The sequence below is a fragment of the Pseudonaja textilis genome, chromosome 1, assembly GCF_049901715.1.
Source record: "Pseudonaja textilis isolate UNSWEBS1 chromosome 1, rPseTex1.2, whole genome shotgun sequence".
Classification (NCBI taxonomy): Eukaryota; Metazoa; Chordata; class Lepidosauria; order Squamata; family Elapidae; genus Pseudonaja; species Pseudonaja textilis.
The window spans coordinates 70,883,164-70,898,172 of record NC_141990.1 but is presented as its reverse complement, the minus strand read 5'-3'; the positions used below and the strand labels follow the sequence as shown (position 1 = coordinate 70,898,172).

The 15,009-nt window shown below is 40.4% G+C and overlaps 2 protein-coding genes across 2 annotated transcripts; one reads left to right on the top strand and one right to left on the bottom strand.

Annotated features, from left to right (window-relative positions):
* Positions 1-1,237: 1,237 nt before the first annotated feature.
* Positions 1,238-7,296, bottom strand: EXOC8 (exocyst complex component 8). The gene is made up of 2 exons (XM_026705185.2): positions 5,170-7,296; positions 1,238-3,872 (listed from the first exon to the last, which is right to left on the bottom strand). Exons 1-2 carry the CDS (start codon positions 6,736-6,738, stop codon positions 3,264-3,266), a joined length of 2,178 nt encoding a protein of 725 aa, XP_026560970.2. The 5' UTR covers positions 6,739-7,296; the 3' UTR covers positions 1,238-3,263.
* Positions 7,070-14,540, top strand: SPRTN (SprT-like N-terminal domain). Its single transcript, XM_026705186.2, has 5 exons — positions 7,070-7,308; positions 7,951-8,050; positions 9,021-9,149; positions 10,751-11,012; positions 12,223-14,540. The coding sequence occupies exons 1-5, from the start codon at positions 7,070-7,072 to the stop codon at positions 12,954-12,956; spliced, it is 1,464 nt and encodes a 487-aa protein (XP_026560971.2). The 3' UTR covers positions 12,957-14,540.
* Positions 14,541-15,009: the final 469 nt, after the last annotated feature.

The following is a 15,009-nucleotide window of genomic DNA, read 5'->3' as shown; positions in this document are numbered from 1 at the left end:
ATTAAGTCCAGGGTCAACGCAGCAGTATGCCAGGAGATTTTGGAGCAATTCATGGTTCCTTCCGCAGATGAGCTGTATGGAGATGCTGACTTCATTTTCCAGCAGGACTTGGCATCTGCCCATACTGCCAAAAGCACCAAAACCTGGTTCGACCGTGGGATTTCTGTGCTTGATTGGCCAGTAAACTCGCCTGACCTGAACCCTATAGAGAATCTATGGGGCATTGCCAAGAGAAAGATGAGAGACATGAGACCGAACAATGCAGAAGAGCTGAAGGCCGCTATTGAAGCATCCTGGTCTTCCATAACACCTCAGCAGTGCCACAGGCTGATAGCTTCCATGCCAGGCCGCATTGAGGCAGTAATTGCTGCAAAAGGGGCCCAAACCAAGTACTGAGTACATATGCATGCTTACACTTTTCAGAGGTCCAATATTGTTCTATGTACAATCCCTGTTTTATTGATTGCATGTAATATTCTAATTTTCTGAGATTGTGGATTTGGGGTTTTCATGAGCTGTAAGCCATAATCATCTCAGTTATGACAAATCACAGCTTGAGCTAACTTGCTTTGCATGTAATGAGTCTATCTCATATATTAGTTTCACCTTTTAAGTTGCATTACTGAAATAAATGAACTTTTGCACGATATTCTAATTTTTTGAGTTTCACCTGTATAACCTGAACATTAGGCGGTGTTTCCCTTCATTAAGTCGGCATGGATTCTTATGGCATGACATAAATAAATTCCTAAATTTCAGCTATTTAGTATTGTTTAGATACCCAGAATCTGCCCTATAAACTTCCCTCAAATTAAATTGTAGCTTCTCTGGTCTGCTGAGGCTGCTATAAGCACAGCCCTGAGAAACAATGTCTTCTATCTGTATAAGAGGCATGAAACCGGTATGACCCTCAGCATTGTGGCCTTTCTTTTTTGTTGTAGCAAACAAAGTGTCCTTTGAAATACAGGCTTAAATACATCCAGCGCATATTAGATTGGTTATGCTCAAAACATTTTTATACCCACATTCCTCTGGAGAAAGATAGATATTGTTTTTCCATGACCATCAGCTAGAACAGAACATGTATGACAGTCACACATTAACAGTTTGACTCAAACTTTACTGAAATACAAGATAATAACTTTTCCCCTTGCCTCTTTTTTTCTGGAGTATTTGTTTAAATGGGAAAGTCAATTCACCCAATCTCCATTACACAATTTTAAAGGTCACAACATAGTAGTAGCAAGTCTTTAATATTTTCAACGTAGCATTTCATTTTACATTCTACTGAACATATTTTTTGTAACAAATTGGAGCACTTCCCTGGAGTTATTAATTCTGGCTTAGTATTCATAATTATACTACACCAGTATATTTTTGATAGGGATTTCTTCAATAGGCATTTATTTTGTACAGCATATTTATTCTTTAGAGAGAGAAACAAATATAACGCTCTACCCATATTAATAATCACTGTGGCCAAAACTATGGAAAGAGCTACTACAGTTTTACACCTTGAATATTGCATGGGTAAATTTTCATTTTATTTTTTTAACTCAGGTAAACTTCCATCCAATTTCTTCTTGCAGTGCCGTTAAATATTCCACCCTTCACTACTTAAGTTGTGATTTTTCATATCATGGAATTTTCAGGGAATCAGATTTATTAACATTGTAAAATTGTTCTTCGTTTCTTTCTAGTTTTTACTGCTCAGTGGATCATTGATGACCACATAAAGACATGATGAACTGAATATATTATGTATCTTCTCTCAAATTAACATCACTGTTTGTAATTGAAAGGATATATGTAGATGGGTACATGAAAACTAGATCAAACACAACTTGTTCTGTAGTTAGTTCTAGCATTTTCCATTCCTAACTGAGAAGAGTTTCATTTTTTAAAGTAGATTTGGCTTTACTGAAATCAGGAAGCTGTACAAAAACTGCAGCAAAATTCACAGATAGTGGCAGGCGTACCTTTTTGACACAACTATATTATTTGAAATTATTCATGTTTCACTTGCTGAAAATCAAAAAGAAGCAAATTTTATACTTAAAGTAGCATTTATTATTGCCAAAAATGTGTGCAATAGAAATGCTACCATTAAGAGTACTGACCCCATGCTGAATGATAGTTTTCAAATAATTTTTAAGCTGGATTGAACTGAACTATTGACTGCAGCTTTTTGTGCTATTTCCTCATTATCTTAGAGGGATTCATGCAAGACTGCTTTGTCTCCTACACAATTTCTTCTACTTTAGAAACAAAGGGAAATTGTCTGATACTAAAGATGTATAAAATGTTTCACGCATGATATAGCCATCTTTAGGAGGCCAGTGCCCACACTGAGAGGCATGTTTTGGCATGATGGATTGTGAATAGCAAACAAGAGTTGTTTTGTTTCAGTTAGAAATGATTGGAGGGTGGGGGGAAGAGGATGGGACATGACAGGTACCCTGGCACCTGAAGGGAAGGCAAAAGGCAAACCAGTGCTACGTGCCATTCTGGAATGTCAACAATGGCAAAGGAGAAGAAGGTGCTAGGAAAATGGGAGCAAGGGCCACTGGTATATGACCCACTAGAACACTGGTGGTGGCTTAAAGGGAAAGCACTGGGGGAAAGGGTGGCACAGATCTCCTCTTTCCCTTCCTCTCTTTGGCTTTTCCCAGTATGATATGGCTTACTGAGAAGCATTGAGGGAGAGGAAGGGAAAGAGGAGTAATACATGCCATTTAACCCTACTTGACCCACTTGGATTTTGTTCCATCTGAAACCCAGAATAACCAAAGCATTCTGGGTTTGGGGTTCTGCTAAACTGTGGCTGATATGGAACAAGACATCGGGAATACAGCAGATGGTTTAAAACATTCTTCCTATTTCATGTACACCCCTACCTAATATGGAGAAATCAATAGATACATCTCATAATTTACATTCCTAAAAAGGTCATTTTTTTTTCCTGGAGCACCTAATTACATATGTTTAAATAACATTATTTATTAAGAAACAGATGTCATGTTTTGAAATCTAAAATCACTTTCATAACTTCAAAAAAAGATGTTACTTGAGTTTTTTTAAACTACAGTATTTGCTTTTTTCCTTTTTTACTTGCTGCCTCTTGTATTTGCAGAACATAATTAACAGAGTTTTGCCATATTTGATAATCATCAGTTTATGTATGTAGACACATACATATCTTTACGTATGTATGTACACAAGTATATACAATCTCTGTATGAAAACTACTGAGGCATTACATTTCACACCACTGAGGTAGTACTTTCAGGATTAATACGCATTAGTCGTGAAACATTCCTCAGATCCTGCAACTGCTTAGCAGGCTTTCCAACACCTTCCTCAAATCTTTTTTCCACAACAGGAAGGACAGTTTCATAAAGGAAAGATGCATTTTGCCTGATGAATGCTTTCTTCTCAGGATCCTGTTCACACCGTAAACTGTAATCAACATGTTGGATGGCCACAAGGATGATCTCCATCAGACTTTCTAGCAGGACCATATGCAGCTCAGGGAAGTACAACTTGAGAGCGTCCTCCAAGAAAGCCATGGTCTGTTTTGTGAAAGCCACAACAGTGTAGCTAAGATTCACCCAGCAGTCATCTCCAGTGTACTGATCAAAATTGGTCACACCACAGCTCCTCATTTCCTCTCTAAGCTTTCCTAAGGCTTCAGGGGTCATCAGGTTCATTCTCCGCCACATCTCTTCAGAGTTGCGATGTTTTGTGGCCTCAATTATGATGTCTTTGTAGCTCTGCAGAGCCCCTTTGATATCCTTTACTAGTAGGGCATGAATAATGAAGGTCAAATCCAGACCAATATCGCCAAGTTGCTTACAATGTTCCTTTGCCACCTTCAACGACAAATGACATTAATTAAATCTAAAGATGTTGCACAATGCAGAAATGGTAAAATAATCTTCCTATTGAAAACATTAGAGAACACTGAAACATAGCTTTAAACCAATCTCTGCATAGTATTTCAGGATCAGTAATAGATAATTGTCTAATCTAGGGATGCTAACAGCCACATTTCTTGGAAGACTTTGTTGCCAAAAGTCAGTGAGGGATGTTAATACCTATTACATATATAATAGGCAGAAAGATGAAGGGAATGATTGGAAGGAAAGTTACTAATACCAAATATAATTTGAATTCAGAAAGCAGCTCTCTTCTTCCAGATTTCAAATACCTCAAAGTTTGTATAAAGCTCAAAAGAGGCTTTGTGACATTCAATAAATATGATTAGACATTGCCTGACTCCACTTCAAGATGCATTATTTCTTACAAATTTAACCTGTGAGAGGAAGAATGGAATCTATGAACAGTTTAAGGCTTTCATTGTCCCACCTAATGTTAAAGACAATACAGACCTAATCCACGTAACACTGTTCATGTTAAAATTGAAGTAAAAATAACAAGTTTGCAGTAACATTAATTTAAAACATATAACTGAAACTTATTTCATACATTTAAAAGAATTGTATTCTCCAGTAATTTAAATATCCCTAATGTTAATGCTAATATGAAATAAAACTGGATAAAAAACAAGTTTCATTTCTATTACTCCCACCATTCAGGTAACAGAAAAGTCTATTCCATTTCAGTCTTTTCAGAGATAAAAGATAATTAAAAACTAACAGCAGATGGCATGAGCGTGTATCTTGTTTGGGACACTAAAAAAAGCAACATAAGATTATACAGAGGCTCATCCTTTGTTTTTAAAGCAAAATGTGCTTTTTCAGGTAAGACAGGATCTGTGGTTAAGATCTACAGCTGCGCTGCAGAGGCAGTGCATATGACTAACCTGTATTTTTCAACTACTAAGAGGGTGAGTCTGTTTACTGCTAGCAGAACTGGAAATGAAAATGTTGCTGCCTTCCAGACCTTTTACCAATTGGTCATAGGCATTTTGTTTTGTGTAACAAACAAGGTGGCTGTATGTGTATTTCTGCTCTCCCGTGTTATGCCTGGGTGTGTATCTGCATGAGGAAGCCCCAGCAGAAACTCCGTGCCATTGATGTGACTAGATGGGAGAAGGATTTAGAGCTGAGCAGCCACCACATTCCAAAACACAGCCCAAATACCTCTCCCACAGGGATGCAATGGCAGACTTTTTAAAGGTTTTTACTCCATTCTCTCTTTACTTACTTTTACACATTCAGCCGCAGTAGATAAACTCTCCTTACTATCAAACACCTGTTTGCTAAATGCATCTACAAACATCCGCATGGTAGACCGGGCCCAGACCACAAAAGCCGAGTAACACCCACTGTTTCCAGCAAAGTCTGTCTCAAACTCTCTTGCAGTCTCTAACAGGCTGGTGAAGAAGACGTGACAAAGTTTGTGAATGTACAGCAAGGTGGCACCCTCAATGCGCAACTGACGGATGGCTGTGTGAACAGCAGCTTCCCTATTTTTCAAGAAAAGTTCACATGCCTTCGTTGACTGGCCCAAGCGAATGAGCTGAGAAACAGCTCGCCGGGTAGCTCTGGGCCCTCCTCGGAGAGACCTATCTGGAGACAATTCAAACACAAGGACCTCAGTGAGCTGTCGGACCCTTTCATCCACCTTAGCTCGCAACTCTCTAACCACCTGGGTCACAGGTTTGTCACTCAGATATTCCTTCAGCTTATCTAACAAATCAACCGCCCCTTCAAAGTCTCTCTGAGCAATGCAGACATCCAAGTCTTCTGGCAGTTCCTGAATCCATTCTAAAGACAGATCCACCGTTTCTTCTTCTGGCGTTGCCTTGTCTTCCTCCTCCGCCTCCTCTTCCTCGTCTACCTCAAACGGATTAGTAGTCTCAGCAGGCATCGGGAGAGCCCGCGTTGGGACCTCCTGCTCCAGCCTCCGTTTCTCACTGAGAGCTCGGTTTCTTTTGGCCTCCTCCAGCACTTCCAACCACTCTTTCTTGATCTTGGCATTCTCGGCTTGGAAGATGCGACTCTCGGGGAACATCAGCAACTTGAACATATCCTTCATGGGGGGGTTGTCCTTGACATTAACCACAGCCAGCCCATCGAGCGGGTAGAGGGCATCGTAACGGTACATGCCCCGCCGGTTGGGCAGCCACGCGGCCACCAGCAGGCAGTCGTTCATAAGGAAAGCGTGGACTTTCTGGATCTGCCCCATGTGGTCAGCATCGTACTCCACCAGGTCCCCGTTGTACACCAGGTACTTGCCAGGGCTCTCCAGCAGGTCTCGACAGCCCTCCACTTTCTCCAGGAGGGTGGTGAGAGTTCGCTGTCGGCCTTCCTCGTTGGCCGAGGCGTCCTTGCTGGCCGAGAGAGGCAGGAAAGGGTTCGCGTGAGGGTCGGTGGCGGCAGCTGCAGCTCGCCGGGCTCCCACGACAGCCGGGTCTTCTCGCTCGCCGACATTGGCCTGCAGCAACAGGGCCTGGGTGACGGTTTCCATGATGCCTTTCTGCTCGGTGAGGATGTGGCTGAGCTGGTACATCTCGCTCTCCAGGTAGCTGATCTCGCGGGCCGTCTCGATGAACTGCCGGTAGTTCTGGTAGACGTTGCGCTTGAGGCTCTGCGCCGTCTCCTCGCTCAGCGCCTGAATGCGCTGCCGGTGCTCTTGCAGGTCCCGGTCCCCATCCGACTGCTGGGACAGTTGCTTCACGTACTCTTCCGCCGCGTAACTCCCGGACTCCAGTTGCCGTCGCAGACGGCTAGCGCCACCGACTGCGGCCACCTCCCCGAGAGACACCGCCATGTCTGAGCCGGAGCAGCGGGAGACACAAAAGAGCGGAAACGAAAGAGCGTCCGCGCCGGAGAAAGAGCCGCTCCCGACGAGCTTCAGGCGAGAAGAGCCTGCGGGAAACGTAAAACGTCACGGAACGGCGACAAGTCGCTCTCCGTTTTCGCGCATGAGCATAAATGTATCTTGTAGAGCGGGCTTTACCTCCGGATGTTTGGAGAGGTGCGCAAGCGCTTTGCAGCGTCGAAGAACGGGGCTTAGCGCATGCGCCAGGTTCTTGCGAAGCCGCTTCCGGCCGATGGACGGTGGTTGAGGATAGTTTGGTGTATCGCTTCTTGGAGGAACGATGGACGAGGACCTTTTGCTGGCCCTGCAGTTGCAGGAGGAGTGGGAAGCGGAGGACGAGGAGGTGCGGCTTCAGTCGATCTCCTCGGATCCTCCGCGGCCATTCCCGCTGATGGACGATGCCTGGGAGTTGCTGGACCCCAACCCCGACGTGCGAGGCCTCTTTCTGCAGTTCAACGAGACCCTCTTCTGGGGGCGCCTGGCGGCGGTGGAAGTAAAATGGAGCCCGCGCATGACCCTGTACGCCGAAGGAAGAGCGAGCGAGGGAGGGAGAGAGGGAGGAGACAGTTGGTGGGACTGCCGCTCGTAGAGTTCCCTGCTGTTTTGCCGTCCTTGGAATGGTAGTGCGGAGAATATCGGGAGGAAAGGCTGCTCTGCGGGGCTCGGGTGTCAAGAAAGGGGCCTTTAGAGCTGCTCCCATTGTCCCACCTTAAAAAAAATAAAATAGCACATCTACCCATTAAGAATTTATAAAATGTAGTCTGATGATGGTTTGATGGCTTAAGTTACAACCTTGATGTTTCGTTCTGATCGTCAGAGCTGATCCTGGTAAGCTTTCCTAGTGAGCCAAAAAGCGTGCCTTACCTGACAACCAAGCAGGGCAGGCATAATCAGAGACATATACTGGTCAAGGTTAATGATAGCTGTAAAATTTTTGTTCTTGAATCTCGGGATTTTGAGCTACCACAAACCAGTAGGATGAGGTAAAAGTGTGAACTATGCTAATTCAGATTGAGATTAAATACTCTTCTATTTCTCCTTCTTGAACAATTGTCCTCTTGCTACCATAGAAAACTAGTAGATCACAATGGATAACATTCTGCTTTGGTAGATTTTTGCTCTTGGGAAACAAAAATGGACAGCTTCTGCTTTGCCTTCTAGGTGCGCTGGAGTTTGCTGCTATGAAGGTCATGGTGGAATGTGCTCCATCCGACTAAGTGAACCACTTTTAAAATTACGGCCAAGGAAGGATCTCGTGGAGGTATTGCAAGATGGAATTCTTTCTACAAATTTCTTGCAGCCTAACGTGGTTGAATGCATATATAAACTGAGGAATATATTTTGTCAGTAACAAATCAGCTCTTGAAATATGCTTAATAATATAAGAATAATAGTAAGAGATCTAAATGTGGCAGGTAATCATATGAATAGCCAGGTCTTTTATATGAATAGAGCACTTTGATTGATGCCTTAGTGCTCTGTGGTTGCAGAAGTTCAGTACTATATATATGTAATAAAGTACTTTTTCCTAGGAAGTAGGAAAACTCATTTGCTTTAAAGACAATGTTTTAATTCCACAAAGATAGAAGAAACAATGAGTTCTGTATTATAAAAATACTAGGGAGCTCCAATGTAGCTGTATGTGCCTTATTTCTGATCTATAATATTTTATTTGGGATAAGAAATGTCATATATTCAAAATATATGGTTTACTTCTCAGACTTTTTCTTTCTCATTATAGCATAATAGTTATTTTGGCCAAGGTCTTCTCTTAGTTATTGGATTCCAAACAAGGAGATATGAAATTCTATTATTATGAGGACAGAGATTCTCTGGTCCATGGCCAGTTAGCCAAGACATCTGTCTTGGTTTTCATGAGATCTGTTCTTTCTTCCATGATTGTTTTGTGAGAGAGAAGCAAACTAACTTTCTTAAGTTCTTTGGCTTAGGTCATTAATGGGTCAAGAAAAGTTCAATAGATCTATTTGCTTGGTAACTACAGACAGTTTTACATAACTGTGAAATAAATGCAAAATACCAACAGTTTTACGAATTCTCATTGTAAGTTCATTTGTACAAACCTGAATTGTAAGTACCACATTTCAAAATTCAGTTCATATTTTTCTTACCATAGGGAACATAAACTGAAATTGATGAATTTCTTTCCAAAATATGGATATGCAATTGTCTTTGTTAGAAAATGGATACTTAAGTAATCTTATCAATTTCAGACTCTCCTACATGAAATGATTCATGCCTTGTTGTTTGTTACTAATAATGACAAGGATCGTGAGTCCCACGGTCCAGAGTTCTGCAAACATATGCACCGGATAAATCGCTTAACAGGAGCCAATATTACGGTAAAGGCTTTTTGTGATATATAGATTCATTTTCATTCTTCAACACAGAATAAGACTGCATGATGAGATGGCAAGCCAGTTCACGACAGGATGGTATACTCTAGCAGAGTTGATATTTTCAGCCAATCCTCATAGTTCTATTCTTAGCACATGTAGTTTTATCTTTTGGGTTGAGGGCAACTCGTCAAAGTGAAAACATTAAGCTATAATGATCAGTAAATATGCTCTGTGTTACTACAGATTAATCTGAGTGTATCTAAAAAAAAAAAATTGAAAAAATGAGTGAAAATGGAACTGTAGAGAAAAAAAAGCATGAAGCTTATATAAAAAAGTGTTAGAAGATCAATAAATCTCTCTGAATGAATGGAAAAATATTTCACATATTTGTTGGGTATAATAGCAGTATGTGTAAATATAAAAAGTCTGGATATAATAGTAACATGCTGAATTGAAACAAATACTATAAATTACATAAAATAAAATTTTACACTTGATTTTTTTTCTTTGGATTAGTGCCCAAGGGAAAAAAGGTGAAAGTTTAAAAAAATGGTAAGATAACATAAATAGGTGGAGTAATTGGAAAAAATATTTGAATGTAGCTTGGTTAATTGTTTGTCTGTGTGAGTTGTTTCAAACAAGCGTGAAAACTGATTCTGCCTAACAATGGGAAGAATATGATTATTAATCCATATACAAAAGTTAGTTGTTGGTTGGTCATATGAAGTTAGTACCGATGTATTTTTCTTGTATGAGAACTTGAATGATGTATGTTACTCTTGACGAATCTATCTTTTCTTTTATGAATACTGAGAGCATTTGCACCAAGACAAATTTCTTATGTGTCCAATCACACTTGGCCAATAAAGAATTCTATCTATCAATGTTAAACAGACTGTATGTGGCAGCAAGGGGTTGGAGCTGAAAATCAAAGATAAAGACATCTTTGTTGGACAGGTGAAATAGTTGAAATAATGGCTAGTTATAATGTATATAAAATACTGAAAAACTAGAGCAAGAATGTGTACGTTCATAAATGTTTACTGAAAATGGATAGACATGTAATACATGCAAATGTCTGTAGAAACACATGTATTCTATAAAAAGGAATGAATGTTGAAGAAGTGAAAAATAGCTATATTCAACAGTGTGCTTTTGTCCATGTTAGCCATGTGAAAGTAAGGAGTTGGGTATACAGGAAAAACAAAAAAAGTAGTGAGAGTAGGAAAATTAGCCTTCTGGACAATAGATTAAGGTCAGGAATGTATGGGTGATTAATTTATATGGACCAACATTGCATCAGTAGTATAAAAGTATACTGAAATAGTTTCCTTATGTTAAAAAATGCATGTAATTGGTTTGGAAAACAAATATATGAAGGAAGAAGTGAGTACACACAGAGAAAGTGGAACATTGGATGGAGTGGTCAGACCCTCTTATACCTTTAATTTGTTTGATTTACTGTTTCTCACTCCTTTTCTGCACTCTGAATATCTGAATTACTGCTTACCCTGAAAGGGAATATAGTAGCATGATAGATGTATATGTATTTATATAAAATGAAAGTTGTATTGTACACTTTTCCCTCTTTGGATTAATTTCAGATCTATCATGAATTTCATGATGAGGTGGATTTCTATCGTCAGCACTGGTGGCGGTGTAATGGGCCATGTCGAAATAGGAAGCCTTATTATGGCTATGTAAAACGTGTAATGAATAGGGCGCCATCTGCCAATGACTATTGGTGGGCAGAGCACCAAAAGAGCTGTGGGGGAACATATACCAAGGTCAGAGAGCCCGACAACAGCTCCAAGAAATGCAAGAAGAAGAACGATGAGCAGGCAAAAATCCTAGATGATGGTTCACGTATGTACCTTTTGTTATTTACCAACTATGTAACTCAATTCTGTAAATCTAAATGAAAAGAGTAATTAGAAAGCTACTTAATTTTTTCTCAATACTGCTGATTCATATTTTCAAGTAAATAGAATTGTGTTCAGTATAAAAGCAAAAAGCACTGAATACTGATTTTCTAGATGAGGGTGATTTGAGATTAATTTGAATTAATGATTCGGATCCTAAAAGCAGTTGGAACAGAATGAAGTTTTCCATAAGAGACTTTCTCAATTCCTCAACTCCAACTATTAAAATGGCTTACCATCCCAGAATCCTTAAATAGGTTTAAGGCTTTTGTGTGCATGTATGCCTTAAAGTCAATCTTGATTCCTGGAACTGCCTGGACAAATCCTTGTAGTTTTCTTGGCATTATTTTCAGAAATGCTTTGCCATTGTTTTCTTCTTAGATCTGAGAGAGAACTAGGCCTAAAGTCACCCAGCTGGCTTCATGCCTAAGGTGGGATTCATGGTTTTTAGTCTTGTGTTTTAACCACTATATAAGACTGCTTCAGGGGTGGGCTGCTTGGGGTTTGCAGGGGTTCGGGAGATCCTCCAGCTAAGATTTTGCACAGTTTCGAGAATCCCCAAATCCCCTGGCTGGCCCTACCCACCACTCCCCTCCCAGGAGTCTCCACATGGCCTCTTTTGGATGCAGGTAAGTGCAGGGCGCCCCCAGAGACTCAGGGAAGGCAAAAACAGGCCTCCCGGAAGTTCGGGAAGGCCAGAAACAAGCCCATTTCTGGCTTCCAGCAAGCCTCCGGAGCCCGGGAAGGGCAAAAATGCCCTCCCCCTGGCCATGATGCTGGAGGCTGACTAGGCCATGTGGCCACCCAGCAACCGGGCAGAGAACCTGTTGCTAAAATGTTTTAAGCCCAGCCCTGGAATGCTTCTCTAAAATAAAAATAGAAAAAAACATCCATGTAAATTTAAAATTTAGCTGCTTGAGCTCATATTCCATATTGGTTTTGCAGAATTCTCACTCTACAAATGCAATTTTATGACTGATACATCAAAATATTCTGGAAACATTTCAAGCTTTCTCTCCCTCCCTCCCTTCCAATAAATCCACTAAGTTCATTTTGCAATGGGCATTCATCAGTACATGTAAATATATTGAGTAAAAAGCATTTGTAATAGCTGATGTTTATTTGAACTAAAAGATCTTCTGGTGTAATTTCAGGAAAAGCTCGTGGAAGCAGCATACAGAGCATAATACCCTTTAGTGGGAAAGGATATATCCTTGGAGGAAAAAGAAGTGAATCATCATTAGAGGGAGCTGTAAGTCCAAGCATTAAGAGCAGACAACTGATCCAGTCACAGTATCATTCATCTGCTGATTCATCTAGGTCAAATCCTAAAAATGAAATCAAATTTGAGCAAAATGTTTCCTGCACAACTGTTTCCTCTCTGTTTTCTCAAAACAGTCCTGAAAACAGCTCTGCTTCTACTATCACATTTCCTAGATTTTCAGTTGCTAACCGTAAGGTTTATACTAATGTTAATGGCTCACCAGTTAAAAATATTTCTTTGGGTGGAAAAAGGTCAGAATCAAATTCTACAAAGACTCTAAGAGATATACTTCACAAAGGGACTCCAGAAAACACAATTTCTAAATCAGCTACATTGACTCCAAGATCCCAGTCACCATCCCAGAGAAACAGCAACACCCAGACTGGTGGCCCAGCAAAACGAGCCAGAATGGAAGATTCAGTTACGTTTGTCAACTATTTTTTAAAGAAAGGAGAACTCAAGAAGGAGACTAGTTCTGCTGTGAATAGTACAGCCAAACCGGCAATCTCAGAAACATCCACTAGTGACCAAAATAGAAACGTATGTTGCCCCGTCTGTCAATCTGAAGTTTTGGAAACCAAAATCAATGAACACTTAGACCTCTGCCTCTCAAAAAACTTTTAATGTGATTTTAATCTAAAGCTGCTTTGCTCAAGATTTCTGTATCTTTATGCATTTATGCACTTTCTCTGTTTTATGGAGAAAAGTTTATATTAGATTTAGTTTTTGTGTACCCTGAGTTTGAAAGCTTTTTCTCAGTACCTAGATGCTAGTAACATCGTTAACACTGAATGCAACATAGCCTTGAAAAAAGTGTCTCTAAGAGACTGTCTCATCAGTTCTACAATGATTTATCTGATATTTAACAAAAGGATATGTCTAAGGTAAGAAAAATCATTTGCTATTGTTACATTTATTGTTTGGTTAGTTTGGTTAGATGTTTAAATGGAGAATATAGTTTGAATATATGCATTTATTGTATAAGATAAGGGTCCCCAACCTGTGGTCTGCGGCCCCCAGCCTAATCGCCACTGGGCCACGTGAGGGGCCAGCCAGTGCATGTACAAATGGCCCCACTCACACAAGCCTCGTCGTGTGAGCACCCAGTTTTGCGAGCCTTGTGGGTGCTCATGGCTCCTCTTGTGTAAGCCTCATCGTAGGCTTTTGTGCCCATCATATGAGCATCAGTGCCCGCAGCCCCACTTGAGCAAGCGTCGCCACAAACATCACAGGTGCTATGCACACATGTGCATGCCCCTCCCACGAAACCATTCCCTTTATCCCCTCCCCCTGCTCTGGGCCACCAATCCGAAAAGGTTGGGGAACTCTGGTGTAAGAGATAGACATGAGATTGTTATTCCCTGAACTTGAAAGCTGATGTCATATAGTAAAGAATACTGCTACTTTTCTGTTTACACCTAAAGAGATGGCTCACCAAGTGTTTGCTTTAAAATTATGTCTGTTTTTTATCACCCAATTTATAGATTTTGGCTGGATTAACAAAGTTTTCTATTGTGTTCAGAAGAGTTAGACTGATTATATCTTGTCCTATGCAATTTTTGATCAGGTAGATGTTTTTCTAAACCATAAACACATTGGGAAGGCTGTTATACTACCATTTTATTTATAAAGTGCCTATTAGAGTGATGTATGCCTATTTGTTAATAACTTTTGAAATTTATTTCCTCTGAGATGGAAATATATTCTTGCACACAACACAGTTGATTGTCAGCCATTTGTACAATTAAAAAGTTTTTGTTGCTGTTGTTTATGTGTACACCTTTATGACACAACCGGTATCAAAAAAATTATTCAAAATGCACAAAGCAATCTTGAGAAGAGAATGCATTGAAATAATAGGCAATATAAATTACTTCTATTGTGGTTATGCTTCATATTTATACATGATGATGTTGACAGATTTACGTTTGATTGGGAAATGTGACTTTGATGCCATCAAGATCAACTTTAGATGTAAGATGCAAGAAGCTTGTACATAATCATATTCATCTTCAGAATTGGATGATGGAATGAGAGGAAGGAACTAGATAAAAGGAAATTTGGAGAATCAAGAGAACCAATTGTCCAAGTTGCATAGAAATAATGTAAAACCATAAGATCAACTAAAACATACACCAGTTGTTCAAAGGGTACATCAAATCAGTGTAGTGAAAGACTATAAAAGACATTTCCATTCAAAAATAAAAATATGGAAGACAATCAGAAAATCTGCCAAGACAAATTTGACAATTGTGTTCACACATCATGGATTACGCTCTATTAAATAAGCTACATTTTAGCTGCATTCAGATACATCAGAGCTATCATAGGTACAAAGAAACAAATCTTTAAAGCAGGGGTGTTAAACTGAAGGCCCGGGGACCAGTTCCAGAAACAGCAAAGGACTGGCCATGGTGCTTTTGCCAGTGAAAACAGGCTCCCGAGCTCCGTTTTCAGCTGCCATGGCTTCCTGCAATCTAGCAGTGAAAACGGATGTGGCCCTCCCAATCTCCATTTTCACTGGCAGAGGGTTGCAGCCCATTGGAAGCCCGTTTTCATTGGCAGAGTGCTTGGGCAACCACAGGTGCCCTTGACACAAGTGACATCGAACTGGCCACTCCCACCCTAGCCCCGAGGTCAAACACAACCCTGATGCAGCCTTCAATAAAACTGAGTT